Source organism: Rhinolophus sinicus, chromosome 5 (assembly GCF_057876585.1).
Source record: "Rhinolophus sinicus isolate RSI-liver-muscle chromosome 5, RSI-T2T, whole genome shotgun sequence".
NCBI lineage: Eukaryota > Metazoa > Chordata > Mammalia > Chiroptera > Rhinolophidae > Rhinolophus > Rhinolophus sinicus.
In genome coordinates this window covers 42,330,929-42,347,864 of record NC_142505.1, presented here as the reverse complement: position 1 = coordinate 42,347,864, position 16,936 = coordinate 42,330,929, and the positions used below count along the sequence as shown (strand labels likewise).

The following is a 16,936-nucleotide window of genomic DNA, read 5'->3' as shown; positions in this document are numbered from 1 at the left end:
CTGTTTGACAGTCTCTGTTTGAGTGTGTGGTGTAGGAAAGAAATCCTCTTTCCTCCAGGAGTCTGACTGTGCAGAGCAGGACGGTGCTTTTCTTGAGGTAACCTAAGGCCCCACTTCGCTTGTTACAAACATGCTTTCGAGACGGTTGCACTAGGGGCTCTCAGCGCTGCTCGGTGCTTCTCCTGTGTATGTGGGCAGCTCCCTCGCCCATCTTCTTGTCTTTCACATTTTCATGCCTCTCCTAGCTTCCTAACCTTGCCTTTGACTCTTCCCGGTATCAGACCTTGATGTTGCCAGAACTCCTGAACACGGCTCCGTCCTCATCTTTTGAATTCTCCGCATATCTGATATTGCTGATACTCCTTCAGGAATGAAAACCATTCCTGCTTTGTACTAGCCCTCTGGCCATTTCCCCCTCAGTTTCCATTGTGGGCTCTTTTCCTCCTCTTGTCTCTTAAATGCTAGTTTTCTCCAATGCTCTGCTTTCTACTCTGCTCTTCTCACCCACAGCTTCAACTCCCATTTATGTGCCTGCCAGTGACCGCTGATTTGTATCTTGAGCCTGGATTTCTCCTGAGTACCAGCCCTCAACCTCAGCAAGTTCAAAACTAAGCTCAGCATCTTCCCTCCAAACCTCTGGTTCTTTCTCCATTCTTTACGCTCACTCATTCCCTTTCTTCCGTTTGGTCCTTCAAAACGGAACCCTGGGAGTCCTCTTGGACTTTTCCCTCTCATACCCGCCCCCCCCCCCCCCCCCCCGCCAGCCCAGGAGTCATCAGAGCTCCACAGATTCTGCTTCCTTCATGTCTCCTGACACGTCTTCTCCATTTTCTCTCCCACTGCCTTAGTTCAGGCTCTTCTCACTTCCTGTCTATATTCCTGCACAGCCTCCCAACTGGCAGGGACCAAAGCTTTTGTGCCATTGAATCCTGAAATACAGCATGGGGACTAGTACATAATATGAATATTTACTGAAGGAATAGCTAAATGGAAACCCCAGTGTCTTTGGCACATGTTTTGTTGATAGTTCTACTTTTGAGTACCTCATGTGTCAGATGCATGCATTTTCTAATTGAATTCTCACAATAATTCTGTATGGTACATGGTTTCCCACCTTACAGGTGGGGAAACAGGCTCAGAGAAGTTAAATGACTTGTCCAAGGTTGTGTGGCTAGAAGTACTAGAGGTGGGATTTGAACTTGGGTCTCTCTGACTCATGAAGCTATGACCCTTTATCTATTGTACTGTCTCCAGTGTGTCAGACTGCTTTATTGTCCAGTTGTATTATTTTTTGGACTGAGATTTATGACCCTATATTTACCTATGAAAGTTTTAATCTTATTAAAATAGGCCTGTCATTCCAGGTGATCAGAATCTTTTTTATTTTGATTCTTTTTTATACATCATATTGCCTATTCCTTCCTGCTTCATGTCATGTGTAGCGTTGATAAGCAAACATATTGTTATCCAAGACACTGATAAAATATAATAAGAATACCTTGTTGGATAGATTTGTTTGGTCTGTTTTCCTGCTGTAAGCCCCTGACACAGGTTCAGCACACACGAAATACATAGTAAATATTGATGATATTCATTAATATAGATAAATAAAATCCTCCCTATCCATGGGGGATATGTTCCGAGACCCCCAGTAGATGCCTGAAACTGTGGATAGTACCCTACCCTGTATACATATTGTTTTTTCCTATACATATGTACATACCTATGATCAAATGTAATTTATAAATGAGGCACAGCAAGAGATTAACAACAATAACTAATAATAAAATAGAACAATTATGACAATATACTGTACAACTTATGCGAATGTGGTCTCTCTCTGTCAAAATATCTTACTGTGCTGTACTCACCCTTCTTCTTGTGATGATGTGAGATGGTAAAACGCCTCCCTGGTGCGGTGAATGATGGGACGCAGGCTACTTGTAGGCTCCTGACCTTCTGCCTGCACATCGGAAGGAGGTCATGTGCTTTGGCCAATCCGGGACCACTGAGCCATGAGCATGTTGACCGTTGGATGTCAGAAGCAGATGATGTCAATGGTTGAGGATCCTTGATAATTGAAGGATTTGTTTTTTTGTTTTTGTTTTTTTTTGGAATAACAGGTGGGGAGCATGTACAGTGTGGATATGCTGGACTCAGCGTTGGTTCGTGACCAGGGCAGGACAGAGGTGGACAGTGCAAGGTTTCATCACGTTGCTCAGAACAATGTACAATTTAAATCTTAGGAATTGTTCTGGAATTTTTCAATTAATGTTTTCAGACTGTGCTTGAGTGTGGGTCACTGAAACTACAAAAAGAGAAGCCGGATAAGGGGGGGACTACGGTAAAAATAAATTGGATGGGACCAAAGACTTAACCACTACTAGCTCCTTGCTTATTAATAGCAGTTCACTCCTTAACCAACATCCTTTGAAGAAGATTATTTTACCAGTTCTTAATGCCTGTAATTATGTTAGTACTTAATTCCTATGTCTTCATCTTACCTGCTAGGATATCTGGAGCAGCCTTGTCAGATACCTTGCTCAGGTCCAAATAGCCTCCGTCCTATGTCTGAGGTTCTTCTGTGCTCAAGGCAAAAATGCAGTCAGTCTGTCATGACTTGTTCTTAAACCATAGAGGCCTTTGTGATTCCCCAGGACTGATGCATATGGTTCCCCAGGTTTTATGCTGCATAAGAGGCCACATCTGAGGGGGTTCTGTTTAGATCATAGGCATGATGGCTGGATCTTTGTAATGACAATTTTTTGGCAGACAAGGGTAAAATGTCTTGAGATAATCTAATTAATATATTGCTACAATTTTCTAAGAAAAGGAAGTAAAATGTCTCGAAGGGGTACAATTTTCTAACTGTACAAGGGTACCGTGTGGATTGGAAGGGCCCACATGACGCTTTTCCTGGGAGCAAAATCTCTGGTAAGTGGGCTACGGGGACCGTTCTCATTCTCACCTTTGGAAAACAAATATTTTGAAAATCTGAAATCAAGTGTTGGCTAGTCCTAATTTTTCAGCATCTCTCCCATTTTTCAGTACTCCTTGAAGGTCACCAGAAATGAAAACCAGAGAGACTCACTTATTTGGAAGCAGGCCTTCATAATTTAACCGGCTTTTAGGAAACCATCACAGGTGTTAGTTGTTGGTTGACATAAGAGCTCCCGAGCAATTCTGTGGCTGTCCCTCATGTACAGAATGGAGTACAGTCACAAAAAAGCCAATGCGACACTACTGATTGGTGGAGGTAACAAAAAAGACTCAATAGTAGTCATACTGTTCGCCTTGTGTTGTCTGTTCTCCTCTAGATTTTCTCAGCTTCCACTCTCCCTTGTAGACTTGCCACACCCAACATGACTGGTTTCTATCCAGTGTGTCAATTCTCCAAACAGCCTGGGTAGAGCAGAGTGTATATGAAGGTGAAGGTTATTACAACAGAAGGAAAACAAAATTAAACAAAAGAAAAACAACTCCTGGGAGAATGCAGGTTACAGTTTGAAGACGATGGAGGTGACTGCTGGTTTTTTGATTGACCTCCTCAAGAAGCAAATAATGTGGATTCTGTGGCGGTAGAAGTAGCTGAGGGGAGGTGAGGGGACAACTCATCCATCTGTAATAGCAGTTATTCTGCCGGCTTCTGTGACCAGCTGTTACCCCCTAATAGCACAGTCACAAAAAAGCCATTTGGGGTGATTTGGTATCTTGTGGAGACATCAGTTTGGCTCAGGGACATCTTGATTCTAATGCAATTTTTAAAAGGAACTGAGGCTTCTACCCTGTAGGGTCCAGCGGGTGCCCTGCAGGGGTCCTGAGTTTTCATCTTCTAGTGAAGCCTAATCTGTCCTAAGTTTGGAACTCTGTCTCCCCTCCCTTCCCCGCCCCCTTTTGGAAGGGAAGATTTGTTAAATCTCCCTCTTTAGCAGCCTTGCAAATTGTTTCCAAAACTCATGAAGTTGTAGCAGCATCATTAGCTGACAGAATGTGCATTGGCTCCATATGCCAAAGGGGCCCTCTCCCAACTCACGGCCATCTCTACCTCTTCGCCCATCAGCAGCTAAAAACATATTCTGTGGTTTGGTGCTTATTTTAATGACTGCCAGAGCTCACAGCCCCGCAGCTGGAAAAATGAGAACAGAAGCTTGCTCTGTGTGCTCCATTTTGGCCCAGAGAAGGTACTTCAGGGCCAAATTGCGGTTATTCTGGCACTTCTGCTAAGTGAATGGCCCCATGTGGCCTCAGAGAAATTGAACACAGAGTGCTCCTAACCCCTTAGAAATTGTTCCTCTGGACTTCCCCCTTGATGACATATAGCAGGAGACCATCCGTTTCATTTTAATTAAACCTCTGCTGTGACTACAGGAAGGGAGATGAGACTTAAATGACATGTGTTTGTAGCAGAGGCAGTTTTCATAGCATGGCGAAGGACAATCACATTAGTCAGGCACCCGTGTGTGTTGGGCGTGGGGGTAACAAGAAAAAGTAATAGCAGCTACCATTTCTTGACTGCTGACTATTTCCAGGCACTGTAGCAGGCACATCACATCCTCTCGTTCAGCCCTCCCCACAACCTCCTGGGTTGGGTGTCATTATCCTGATTTTACAGACAAGGAAAGTGAGGCACAAGGTATGAAGTTACCTGCCCCAGGCTACTCAGCCAGTAAGAGGTGGAGCCGGAACTCAAACTTGGGTTTATCTGACTGAAAACCAGGCTCCCAGCTTCCTTAGCTCTTAGCATCCTTCCTCTGAACCATTAAAAACTCCCCTGCCCTCCCAAAGCAAACAAACAAAAACCCAACAACACACACGGAAAAATTACAGTGAGAGATTTTTCAGTAGTCAGGCTGGTCTGTTTTTCTGCCCTCCTAACAAGGGTCTAGTTTCCCTAAAGACAGTTTGTTGTTGTTTTTTATTCTATGATTGTTGTTTGTTTTCTACCAATTTTACTTCTTCATTTCTAAAAATCCTACACTGGGTTAATATTTGTCGTGTCCAATCCTATTGGTCCCCCATGGAGGGAGAACGGTTGGGCAGACGCACTCCAGGAAGCACTTCTGCCTCAATTAATGTTATAAGCAGCAGAGCCAAAATTCTTCCATTTCAGAATCGTTAATAAAATGCTAGAAAAATGTATGGAAATGATATTTCATATAAACTTCTTACTGAGTGCAATGCATGTCTTTTCACCAAAGCTAGGGTTAAGTAGGTCGTCTGTTAACTGGTGGATGACTACAGAAAGGGTCTTTGTAGGGTCAGCATAGCTTGAATATAGGGTTTTCTGTTCTACTCTTTTGTTCAGGTATAACATACATATAGTAAAGTACACTCATCACACATATATAGCTCGTGGAATTTTTACATATGTACGTGCCTTGTAACCATCATCCAGCTCAGGGTATGTAGACTGTTTCCGGTTCCCCAGGAGGCTTCCTCATGCTCCTTCCCAGTCGATAGCCATATCCTACCCTGTAATTTCTATTCTAACTTCTGTCACGTTGGTTGGTTTTGCCTGGTGAACATAGCATAGGCTCGGTGTGTGCAGGTGCTAAAATTGTATTAATATTTTACTTTGGAATAATTTTAAACTTACAGAAACCTTACAAGAATTAAGACAAAGACCTTCCATACACCGCTCTCCCAGAGCCTCCATTGAGATGTCATCCTGATAACATTCTTTACAGCAGAGCGCCAGCCTCGGGTCAGGCGTTCTCCCTCGTCGTCATGTCTTTCTCGTCTCTTTCACTCTGGAACAGTTCCTTAGTCTTACCTTAAATTTTAAGACCGTGACACTTTTAAAGATATAAACCAATGCCAGTCATTTTGTGGAATGTTTTTCAGTTAGGGTTTATCTGATGTTTCCTCCCAATTTGCTCAGGGTCCTGTATTTCTAGCTAAATACCAGACACATGTTCTTTTCAGTGCGTTCTGTTGGATAATAGCACACAACGTCTGTTTGTCCCATTACGGCTGGTGTTAACTTTGGTCCCTTCATTAAGATGGTGTCGGCCAGATTTTGTCACTGTAGAGTCACTTTTTCTCTCCCTTGTAATTACTAGATTTTTTGTGGAGAGATACTTTGAGCTGTGAACGTGGGCTTTTAATTTATGTAACTATGGAAACACTTTCACGGAGCAAGATTGCTTCTTTACTACTTCTGCATTTGGTTGAGTAAGATTTCATTTAAGTTGATTTGTATGTGCATATTTTCTGCCCTCTAAGATCTTAGTCCTTAGAAAATAATGATAGGTTTAGAGACCTAAGTCACATGGTGTATCTCCATATATTCTTCATGACTTCCTACTTCAGTCTCCATATTCCATGGTAACAAGCCTAGAGTTTTTCTCCCAATCACAGAATCCTGCGTTACTTCTTTCTCTTGTTTCTCCTGGGTTTCTAGAGTTCATCTTAAAAGGTTTCTAGAATCCATCTCAGTAACATTTGAGCCACTCTGCAAGGGACCAGGGTATACCTAGAGGAGTATGAGCCAGGATCTGCATTGGTAGAATTTACAATCAGGTTGGTGGGATGGAGGCAGACAGAAAAGCAAAGAATCGAACAACAATACTAAATGTAGAGGTACCTTAAAGACAGAAGTGAGTAACTGCAGCTGACGAGAGGAGCAGAGAGTGAGAGGCCGCTCTGGGAGGCTTTCCAGAGAAGATCACCTCTGAGCTGGGTTTTGAAAAGTGCCAGGCAGCACAGGAGCTGGTGTGCCTTTTAGACAGAGGGAGCTGTTCGTTCAGGGCTGTGGAGGCAGGACAGCAAGTGTGTTAGAAGAACACCACGCTGCTTGATGTTTTTCAGCATCGAGTCAGAGGTGGGGTGTGGCAGGGCCACCAGGGTGGCACTAGATAAGTTAGGGGGCACTTACAGGGGTCCAGGAGAAAGTAACGAAGGCAACCGTCAGACTTGTGGTAACATGCCTACTTAGGGCGTGGAATGCGCATGTTATGAGCATCAATAAATACCAGACGAGCTTCATTTTGTCTTAATAACGCTGACGTGTGTGAGAGTGTTCTGTGTAGACTACATTTACTGGTTCATAAAGATGTCTTTGCAGTGTTATAAGGTGCATATTATAGACCAGCAAGTGTGGCTTTGGAATCTGGTCTTGCAATCTGCTTCCCCCTCTGCAGTCCTTGCATATTTCTGCTGCCTTCTCATGGAAGATCATCTAACCCAGGGGTGAGCACACTACACCCTGCAGGTCAGATCCTGCCGGGGGCCTTTTTTGGTGCAGTCCATGAGCAAAGAATGTGTTTTATATTTTTCAAGAGTTGTAAAAAGGAAGAAGAAATATGACAGAAACTGTTTTGGCTTGCAGTGCTTAAAATATTTACTATCTGGCCCTTTTCAGGCAAAGCCGGCCAAGCCCCGGTCTCGCCTGACTGCCTGATTCAGTAATCCTTTGTACAATATTATTTGGCAAGTGATCATCTAATATATGCTTGAACACTTCTACTAATGGGAAATTCATTATCTCACTGGTCAATTTATTTCCTATTTGGATAATTCAGGTTATTCGTAATTTTTAAACTCTGCTGAAATTTGTCTCATTATAGTATCCATCCATTGGCCCTTTGGGGGGTAAGAGAGCCATTATTTCATGTCAACATTTGCTGGGCTCCTAATGTTTTCTAGGCACTGTGCTAAGTACTAAAAAAAGACGAATACGACATGGTTCATTCATCACCTGTCTCCCCGGTGTTATTTCCTGTCACTAAAGCAGTTGAGTTGCTTGCCCCTGTATTCCTGCCATTGAGTTAGGACTTCTTTCTTCAATGATTTTACTTATTTGTTATCCCACATACACAAAATTCATTGAATTTTGAATATAAAATTCAAAGGGCAAAAGGGTCATACGGTGAAGCAAGTCCCTCCACGCCCGTCTCCTGACCCCATAGCTCCTTTCCTGGGAAGCAACCACTGACACTCATTTTCCTGTGGAGTTTTGACTTTAAAGAACAGCACAAACACATGGTTTAGGTCCACTTGGAAAGAAACTTTGCTAAGTACTCACACAATGGAGTTTTGTTCTTTTTTAAATCTCCTACTTGTTGCTGAGCATTGACTTCGTTTTATTTTCATAAAAGCTTGAACTTTGCCCCAAGTTTGGGTGGTAGACACAGCCCAAGAGAGTTCCTATTGCTTAACCAGCCACCTGCTCTTTCGGTTTAATCTTGACCAGATGTTTTGGTTATAGTTAGCTTTCTTATACGGCTGGGATTCTTGTTCATGATAGTGTTGAATCCTCACCAAAGCCTTTCCTCTTTCACTGGAAGTGACACAATTCCATCTTGTGTAACTCGTGGGTTTCACATCCTGAATATGATAGAAATAGTTTGAAATAAAATTGAGCCACACTTACAATGATGCCTGTGTCAGTTTCTTTCCATGAATGTGTCTGTATGGAGCGTTGAAGGTTGATAGAAATAATTGTCTAGCTTTCTAAGCTAAGCAGAGACCAGAAGTCTCACCTACACTGTCTAGGGTTATATAGGCAAGCCTTGATTTTCAGGAAGCAGGTAACATCGGATCTAGGTTAGTTACACACGAATGACTTTGCACCAAGGACTCACTTCCCACTCCCTCCAGAATTTCCTTCGGATCATTACTTCTTGAATCTTCCAGTTTAGGGAAGATGGCGATATGACCTAGATGTGTAGGTTCCTACTTGATACATTTATACTTGAGTGTCCTATTTAGGTGTTTCTAGTAGATTCCTTATCACGTGCTGCTGTTGCTTAAAATCTTCCCATTTTCTTAGCCTGTCAACCAGTGGTTCAGCAGCTACAGACCAACCATATCCTCTTGTGAAATAGGCTCTTGGGTTCAGTTTGGAATTTCTCAAAGACCAAATAAGTCAGAAAATGTTTGAAGGATGCACCTCTTATGCAAATTACCTTCTTACTATGCCTCTCCTTTATCTTCTAAGTGGTCATCCTGAGTCACTTTTCCCAAGCTACTGAAGTGCTGTACAAAGTAGAGTTTTCTCTTCTGTCTCTGGCACTGGTAAAATTCCATCTTGATGACCTCAGCAGAATGATGATGAACACAGTTACCATTGAACTTGAAGAGTAAGCTGTGGATGACTAGCGTGTGTAGGAGCCTGATGACCCATCACGTGGGGGATTTCAAATGAAATCCATTTGTACCACTTTCTGCTGCTGTGCTGATTTCCTTCCATTATGGGTGATTGTTCTGGCCACCATCTTTTTCTTTTGACTTGATTGTAAAAGAGGTTAGTATGTAAATTTATTTCAAAACAACTGGTTATTCTTTAGCATATGTGGGGCTGATGAGCAGTATAAAGGTTCTGAGAAAGGGTGTCTGTGCTTCTTGCTTCAAGGCGTTATAGTGTAGTGATGGAAGTCAGGACTTTGAAGCCAGCAGACCTGGGTTAGAGACTCAGCTCTTTCACTTCCTAACTGTGTGACTTTGGGCAAGGTACTTAACCTCTCAGTGCTTCTGTTTTCTATAAAGAAAGTATAATACAACAACTTTGGGGTTGTCATAAATAATATGTAAAATATTTAGTGTAGTGCCTGGCACAGAATAAGCATTCAGTTAGAACACTTACTACTGTGTTTCCCGGAAAATAAGGCCTAGCCGGACAGTCAGCCCTAATGCATCTTTTGGAGCAAAAATTAATATAAGACCCGATCTTATTTTACTATGATATAAGACCGGGTCTTGTAATCTAATAGAAAATTATATATAATATTATAGAATATATAATACCAGGTCATCAGCAAAGGCATACATTTGGGCAGCTAGCAGGCTAAGGTAGTGATGGCACCTGACTCTCTGAGTCTTAAGGCCAGTAAGGATTATTTGTTTATTTAAACAAGGGAGTCACCTGTGCAGACCAGTTCTGGTGGCAGTGTGACATCTTGTTTGGAGAAGAACAGACTGAAGTCAATGACCTGTGAACACCGTACTGCAGGAGCAGAAGTGTGAGACGATTGGGGTGGGCGTGGGGGTGCTGACGTGTGGCGGTGGGAGCGAGGAGAAGGAAAGCCGACCTGGACAGGAAGCATGACCTTGCATGAAGAGTTTGGCATTGGATTTGAATGCTGGTTCCCCAACTTAACTAACTATCCAACCTTCTGTAAACTTCCTACCTCTCTGAACCTCAGTTCCTTCCTCTGTGAAACTGCAACTGTTACTTCTTAAGGTACTTGGGAGAAGTAACAGGTGCCTGGTCCTGGTCAGTATTCAGTAACTTATCTTCATCTCATTCCAGAGGACTGTTTAAGGTTGACCTTCTAGCAATTAGTGATTTATTGGATGTGAGAGGCAGAAAAATGGAAGACGACTCAGGTTTCTACCTTGAATGTGTGGGGTTACTAAGTAAACTAGGACGTACAGGAAAAGGGACAGAATTTTGGGAAAAGGTATGTTCAGTTTCAGATTTGTTGAATTGAAGATATCTGAGAAACCCAAGGCCTGACTTTCAAAGACACTTAAGTATGTGTTTTCAGGTTAGCGCTAGAAATACAGTCCTGGGATTCATTAGCATATAGATAGAAATTGATATAGAAAATGAATACTTCTGCTTTGGGGAAAGCTTGTGGGCTAAGGAGAGGGCTGAGCATGAACATCACTTGCAAAAACCAACAGCAGCAAGAAAATGCCAGCTGCGTGGAGGAGGAGAGAGGTACCTGTTAGTGTTCTCTGCCACCATTTGTCGTCACCCTCTTCACACTTCGTTATCCACACGGGTCCGTGGATAGACATACCACCCTGGTATACCGACTAGTGCTTTGCACTGCCCTTTGCGTGGCCTTTGTGCTGCTGGTTCTATTTCTTCTTACCCGCTAATAGTGGACATTCTTGAGGACTCTGTTGGGCTCTGGCTTTTCTTTCTCTGAGGAACTTTAAGAACTGAGCATTCTCGTCTGCTTTAGCTGTTATCCGGGTGTAAATGCCTCTGAAATTTCTGATCCACCTTCTCAAGCCAGCCCAGTTCCCTGGGCCAGCTTCACTCTACCCTGCCGTTGTCCTCGCTGAAAATTTCTTCAATTTATCATTACTCTTCTGCCTCAGACTCTTCCTCTCAGGTGTCTTTTCTTTCCATGGAGCGGCCATTCTCCTCATCAGTCAGGCCTGGACATCCCGGGGGCCTTTTCCTCTCTTTCGTTCCTTGAATCCACCACGATAACCAAGTGGGAGTACCTTTTCTCTTAAACCGTCTCCAGTGAGGATCTCTGTTTTCCGTCTGACCTCCTCAGCTCTAATCCAGGTCTTCATAAGTTCTTAGGCTGGTACCTACCTCCTTTGGAGCCATTTCGCCACTGCAGAATTCTGTCATATTCCCTGTTCCAAACTCCTTCAGCCTCACCTTTGAACCTTCTCTATCCGTGTTCACTGTGTAACCTGCTCACCTTTTGTGTGTTGCTCTTGCACAGTCCGACCCTCCAAGGACCGCCAGGCCCTTGCTTCCCTGTTTCTGCCACACGGTTCCCCCACTCTTCTTGTTCCTTCCGCCTTCTACCCATCTTCCCCCTCCAAGCCCATCCTTTTCAACATAACTCAGCACCAGCTGAGGCTTTCTCCCTGCTCTGCCCCCATGTGCCTCTCCCCCTTTTTGATTTAGCCCTTTTACGTGATACTAACTTTGCATTTTTCCATATCGTTACTATCAGTCCAAAGCTTCTTATCTCTAATTCTAAAATCCAACAAGTTTGGGAAAATGAAAGCTATTTAATAACCTTGGCACAAAACTCAAGCAAAACCTCTCTGAGTGGAAATGAACTGTCTTTTGAAAACATTTATCCCATCTACTGTGACTATTCACACATTCCACTGCAGAAATATTAATCTGTCTGGTCACAGGGCAATTGGACAGAATGGAAAGTGAAGGAACCGCATCAAGTTGTGCTTTTTGGAACTGCCAAGTTCCTCTACTGCTGTGCTTCTCAGACTGGGATACAGGTACCCCTGAGAGAGTGCAGGGAACCGAGGGAGTTCCAGCGTGCACCTGCTCGGTTGCTGGAAGGGTCACATTCATTTGATGATTTGAGGGAGAAAATGAAATATTAAAGAAAATATAGTAAAGTGCAGCATTTCCATGCATTTAAAGGACAAAAGATGACATTTCAGAGAAATGCAGGTTCTGCGGTTAGGTGGGAAGAGACGTTTTCCTTCTCGTAGCCGGGGAGCTCAAGCACTGCCCTCATTCAGAACTCTGCGTTGTTGTGTTTCTAACTGGCTGGGCTTTGTACTTGCAGACTTCTCTGGGACCACACAGGCTGGCAAAAACTGCTGAGACTTTGTGTGGAAGAAGGAATATCACTAGCGCATCAGTCAGACTGACTTTAACAAGAAAGGAAGAGGCACAAAAGTGAAGGCCGCGAAGGGTTACTTGGGAAAGTCAGCTGTGTCGTGAGGAGGCTAAACTTGACAACACAGGCACATCACTCCGGTTGATTTCCAAAGTTGCATTTTCAGGTCGCCCAGATACCTCTCATACTTTTTGTCAGTTTGGGTTCGCCCCCCCCCCCACCTCCCCCCAGTTTTATTGAGAAATAATTGGCATACATTATGACTGCGTAAGTTTAAGGCATACAGCATGGTGAAATGCTCACCACAATAGGTCTTGCTAACTTCCATCTTCACATATAAATACACTAAAAAGAAAAGGAAGGGAAAAAAGAAAAAATTTTTTCCTTGTGATGAGAACGCTTAGTATTTAACTCTCTTAACAGCTACGTGTCAACAGCAATGCTAGTTCTAGTCATGTTGTATATCACGTCCTTACCTTATAAATGGAGTGTGTACCTTTTGCTCACCTTCCTCCAATTCCCCCTCCCTCCACCCTTCACTTCACCTCTGGTAAGAAGTCTGATCTCTTATTCCCTGAGTTTGGTGGGGTTTTTGTTGTTGTTGTTCTTTAGATTCCACATATAAGTGAGATCATACAGTATTTGTCTTTCTCTGATTTATTTCACTTAGCGTAATGCCTCGAAGGTCCATCCACGTTGTTGTAAATGGCAGGATTTTCTCATTTTTTGATAAAGAATATCCCATTGTATGTATATATACATCACAGATCCTTCATCCATTCGTCTATCAGTGGACACTTAGGTTGTTTTCATGTGTCGGCTATTGTAAATAGTGCTGCAGTGAACATGGGGGTGCAGGTATCTTTTTGAGTTAATGTTTTCCTTTCCTTTGGATATATTCCCAGAAGTAGAATTGCTGGATTGTACAGTAGTTCTATTTTTAACTTTTTGAGGATCCTCTATACTGTTTTCCATAGTGGCTGTACCAGTTTACAGTCTCCCTAGTGAAGCACAAGGGCTCCTTTTTCTTCACATCCTCACCAGCATTTGTTATCTCTTGTCCATTTGCTGACGGCCATCCTAACAGGCATGAGGTGATAGCTCACTGCATTTTTAATTTGCATCTCTCTGATGACTAGTGATGTTGAATATCTTTTCATGTACCTTTGGCCTTTCATGTATCTTCTTTGGAGAAATGTCTGTTCGGGTCCTTTGCTCATTTGCTTTTTTGCTATTGAGTTGTAAGAGTTCTTTATATATTTTGGATATTAACCCCTTATCAGATGTATGGTTTGCAAATACTTTCCCATTCTGTAGGTTTTCTTTTCACTTTGTTGGTTGTTTCTTCTGCTGTGTAGAAGTTTGATGTAGTCCCACTTGTTTATTTTTGATTTTGGTGCTTGTGCTTTAGGTGTCATATCCAAAATATCATTACCAAGACCCATGTCAAGGAGCTTTAGTCTTATGTTTTCTTCTAAGACTTTCATGGCTTCAGGTCTTACATGTAAGTCTTTAATCCATTTTGAGTTAATTTTTGTGAGTGTAAGATATGGGTCCACTTTCATTCTTTTACATTAAATATCCAATTATGCCAGCAACATTTATTGAAAAGACTGCCTTTTCTCCATTGAGTATTGTTGGCTCTCTTGCCCAATATTAATTGACTCTATATGCTGGGATTTATTTCTGGGCTCTTGATTCTGTTCCATTGGGCTATGTGTCTGGTTTTATGCCAGTACCATGCTGTTTTGATGACTTTGGCTTTATAGTGTAGCTTGAAATCAGGACGTGTGATGCCTTCTGCTGTGTTCTTTCTTAGGATTTCTTTCGCTATTTGGGGTCTTGTGTGGTTCCATATCAATTTTAAGAGTGTGTTTTTTTTCTGCCTTTGTAAAAAATGCCATTGAAACCTTGTTAGGGACTGCATTGAATTTATAGATGGCTTTTGGTAGTATTGATGATTTTAATTCTTCTAATCCACAAAAATGGACTACCTTTCCATTTATTTGTGTCACCTTTGATTTCTTTCCTCAGTATCTTATAGCGTTCTGAGTAGAGATCTTTCCCCTCCTTAGTTATATTCATCCTAAGTATTTTATTGTTTTTGATGCTAATGTAAGTAGGATTGATTTCATTTCTTTTCAGAAAATTCATTGTTAGTGTATAGAAACGCTACTGATTTTTGCATGTTAATTTTGTGTTATGCAACTTGACTGATTTCGTTGATTAGAACCAACAATTTTTGGTTGAGTCTTTAGGATTTTCCATATATAAAGTCATGGTATCTGCAGATAGAGACAATTTTACTCTTTCCTTTCTGTCTGTTTGTTGTTTTAATTAAACATTATTGCAAATGTTCTTTTTTTCACCATGTTTTGTGCTCTTTCGTTGTGTTCTGTTTTGTTTTTCAGTAGGCAATAGATAATGGCGGCAGCTACGGGGGATCCTGGAGTCTCCAAACTGCAGTTCGCCCCCTTTAACAGTGCCCTGGATGCTGGGTTCTGGCATGAGCTGACCCAGAAGAAGCTGAATGAGTATCGGCTGGATGAAGCTCCCAAGGACATTAAGGGTTATTACTACAATGGTAGGCAATGCTAAACTCCATCTTCCATCTTCCACCGTCTTCTATTCTGTGCCCTCCAGTATAGGGTCAGCTTTCCTTTAACAAGGGACGCCCTTGTCTTCTATAATGATGGTCTTCACTGGTTTCTGTTTTACTTCGTAACTTTTGACCCATGTTCATTTTCACTTCTTTTACCCTGTTGTGGGGAAAAGAAAGGGAGAAGTAAAACCCAAGTTATTAATCCAAAGAATTAATACTGGTTACTTAGTATTGATGGGGGAGGAGATTGGAAATATTTTTGTCCAATGAATTTTTTAAAAAAAATATTCTTGGCAAATTTCTCAAATTCACAAAGGCACTGTCATTTTCTGCTAAGTTCCTGTTTAGTTTGGATAACCAGGAATTGCATAGGACTCTTTGGGCTCAACAAAGAAAACAGAATTATTTGCAAATGTTTTGTTATAAATGCTGCTATTACTGACTTACGATTGAAAATGTGATCATGGTTCTGTGCAGGTGATTCTGCTGGGCTGCCAGCTCGCTTAACATTGGAGTTCAGTGCTTTTGACATGTGAGTATTTCTTGCTGCAAATCTGTAGTAAAGAACAATGTTTGCTTTTTGTAAGGAATGACCATTCTTGACCTCCCTCATAGATGGACCACAGGGAAACTAGGGGAGCTCCTGGTGGACAGGCCCAGCTCCTCCTAGTTCTCTTTACCCTCCCTAACACAGAGACAAGTGCTGAATGCTTAGGACTATCTGATTTATTTTGTCAGCAGGTATTTGTCAGAGCCTGTTTGGGGCCAAATACCATCTAGATTGATTGAGACTTAGATGACATCTCTCCTGATTTTGATCATGGTTAATATTTTGTGATCCTTTATTGGTATCTCTTGACTTATTCCTATCCACGGGCATCAATGAATGTTTCTTAGGCTACTTCTGTATAGAAGCCACTGTGCAAGACATGATAGGGTTATACAAAGTAATAAGACATAGACCCTCAAAGAATTTTTTTGTCTGGTTGGAGGCCATGGGGAGTTGCTGGAGAGAAAAAAGGCGTTTATTGACTTAATTAGCGAGGCATTTTCACATACATAATGCTTTCAGACCTGCCAATCCTTTCTTTCTCTTTCAGATGAGGGAACATGGGTCAAAAGGTAAAATGGCTTGCCCTAGGTCACATGTGGCCTAATTTTAGGAAGCCAGGGTGAAAGAAAGGTAAAATGTGTTTCTGAGGTTGCAGTCTGAGTAGCCGGGGACATTTTGTTTACAGAAATAGAGAAACCAGGAGGGGGCTACAATTTCACGAGGAGGTAAGTTTGGTTTAGAACATGTTGGGTTTGAGGTGACAGCATCCAGTAGAAATGCCCAGGAGCCACAGGAGTCAAGGAGGGAGGGTCAGACTAGATTTGAGAGTCTTCCATGTATAATAGAAAAGATCACGAGGTTGTAAGAGAGGAAGAGACTCTAGTGTAAGAAGAACAAAGGACCAGAACAGTGAGGGTCGCCGATGAGGGAGGGCAAGAAGATACAGAGGGAGTTGTCAGAGAGGAGGAAGAACCAGAAGAGTGCTAGAAAAACCAAAGAAAGAAATGTTTTCAGGAAGGAAAGAGATTCAAAAACGGAAGCAAGAAGGTCAGCGTTCAACCCGAGGGTCATTGGATTTGTGGCGTAGGGCCTTTGTGGTCATCTCAAACTGAATTCTGCAGAAAAGGGTGGAACAGGAACCATGTCGGGAGCTGTAAGACAATTGAGTTGAAGAGTAAAAGGCTCCAGAGAGGTCAGCTGGTTCTGCTTTTTTGTACCTTAGCCGTGTCAAGATGAAGGATTTGGGGAAGGCAAGGAGGTCTTTGTAAGGACTGCCTGGTATTTGCAAGTGGCAGCAGTCAATGGTTAGGGTATTTCAAATAAAGAATCCCTAGAATTTTCTTTTTTTAATCTCTCCAAAAGTCAACACATATTATTCCTTTATCTCACTCAAATTGCAAAATTAAATTTCATAACATAGATGCAAAATAAGGGTAGTCTTTATATCTTTAAAAGGTGTGTGTTGGTGTGTCTTGTTCTCTTCAGAAC

The 16,936-nt window shown here is 42.2% G+C and overlaps 1 protein-coding gene across 4 annotated transcripts in view; it reads left to right on the top strand.

The window, feature by feature from the left end:
* The window catches only part of ATG7 (autophagy related 7), a 219,959-nt gene that overhangs the window by 3,280 nt on the left and 199,743 nt on the right, over window positions 1–16,936 (top strand). Inside the window, exons 2-4 of one of the 4 annotated variants that reach the window (XM_074312982.2) lie at window positions 12,240–12,352; window positions 14,708–14,877; window positions 15,373–15,427. In XM_074312982.2, the coding sequence (XP_074169083.2) occupies window positions 14,718–14,877; window positions 15,373–15,427 (215 nt within the window). In that variant the 5' untranslated portion in view covers window positions 12,240–12,352; window positions 14,708–14,717. Of the gene's footprint in view, window positions 1–12,239; window positions 12,353–14,704; window positions 14,878–15,372; window positions 15,428–16,936 lie in introns of all 4 variants that reach the window. The other 3 variants (XM_074312983.2, XM_019732654.3, XM_019732653.3) reach the window with 3 other exon arrangements.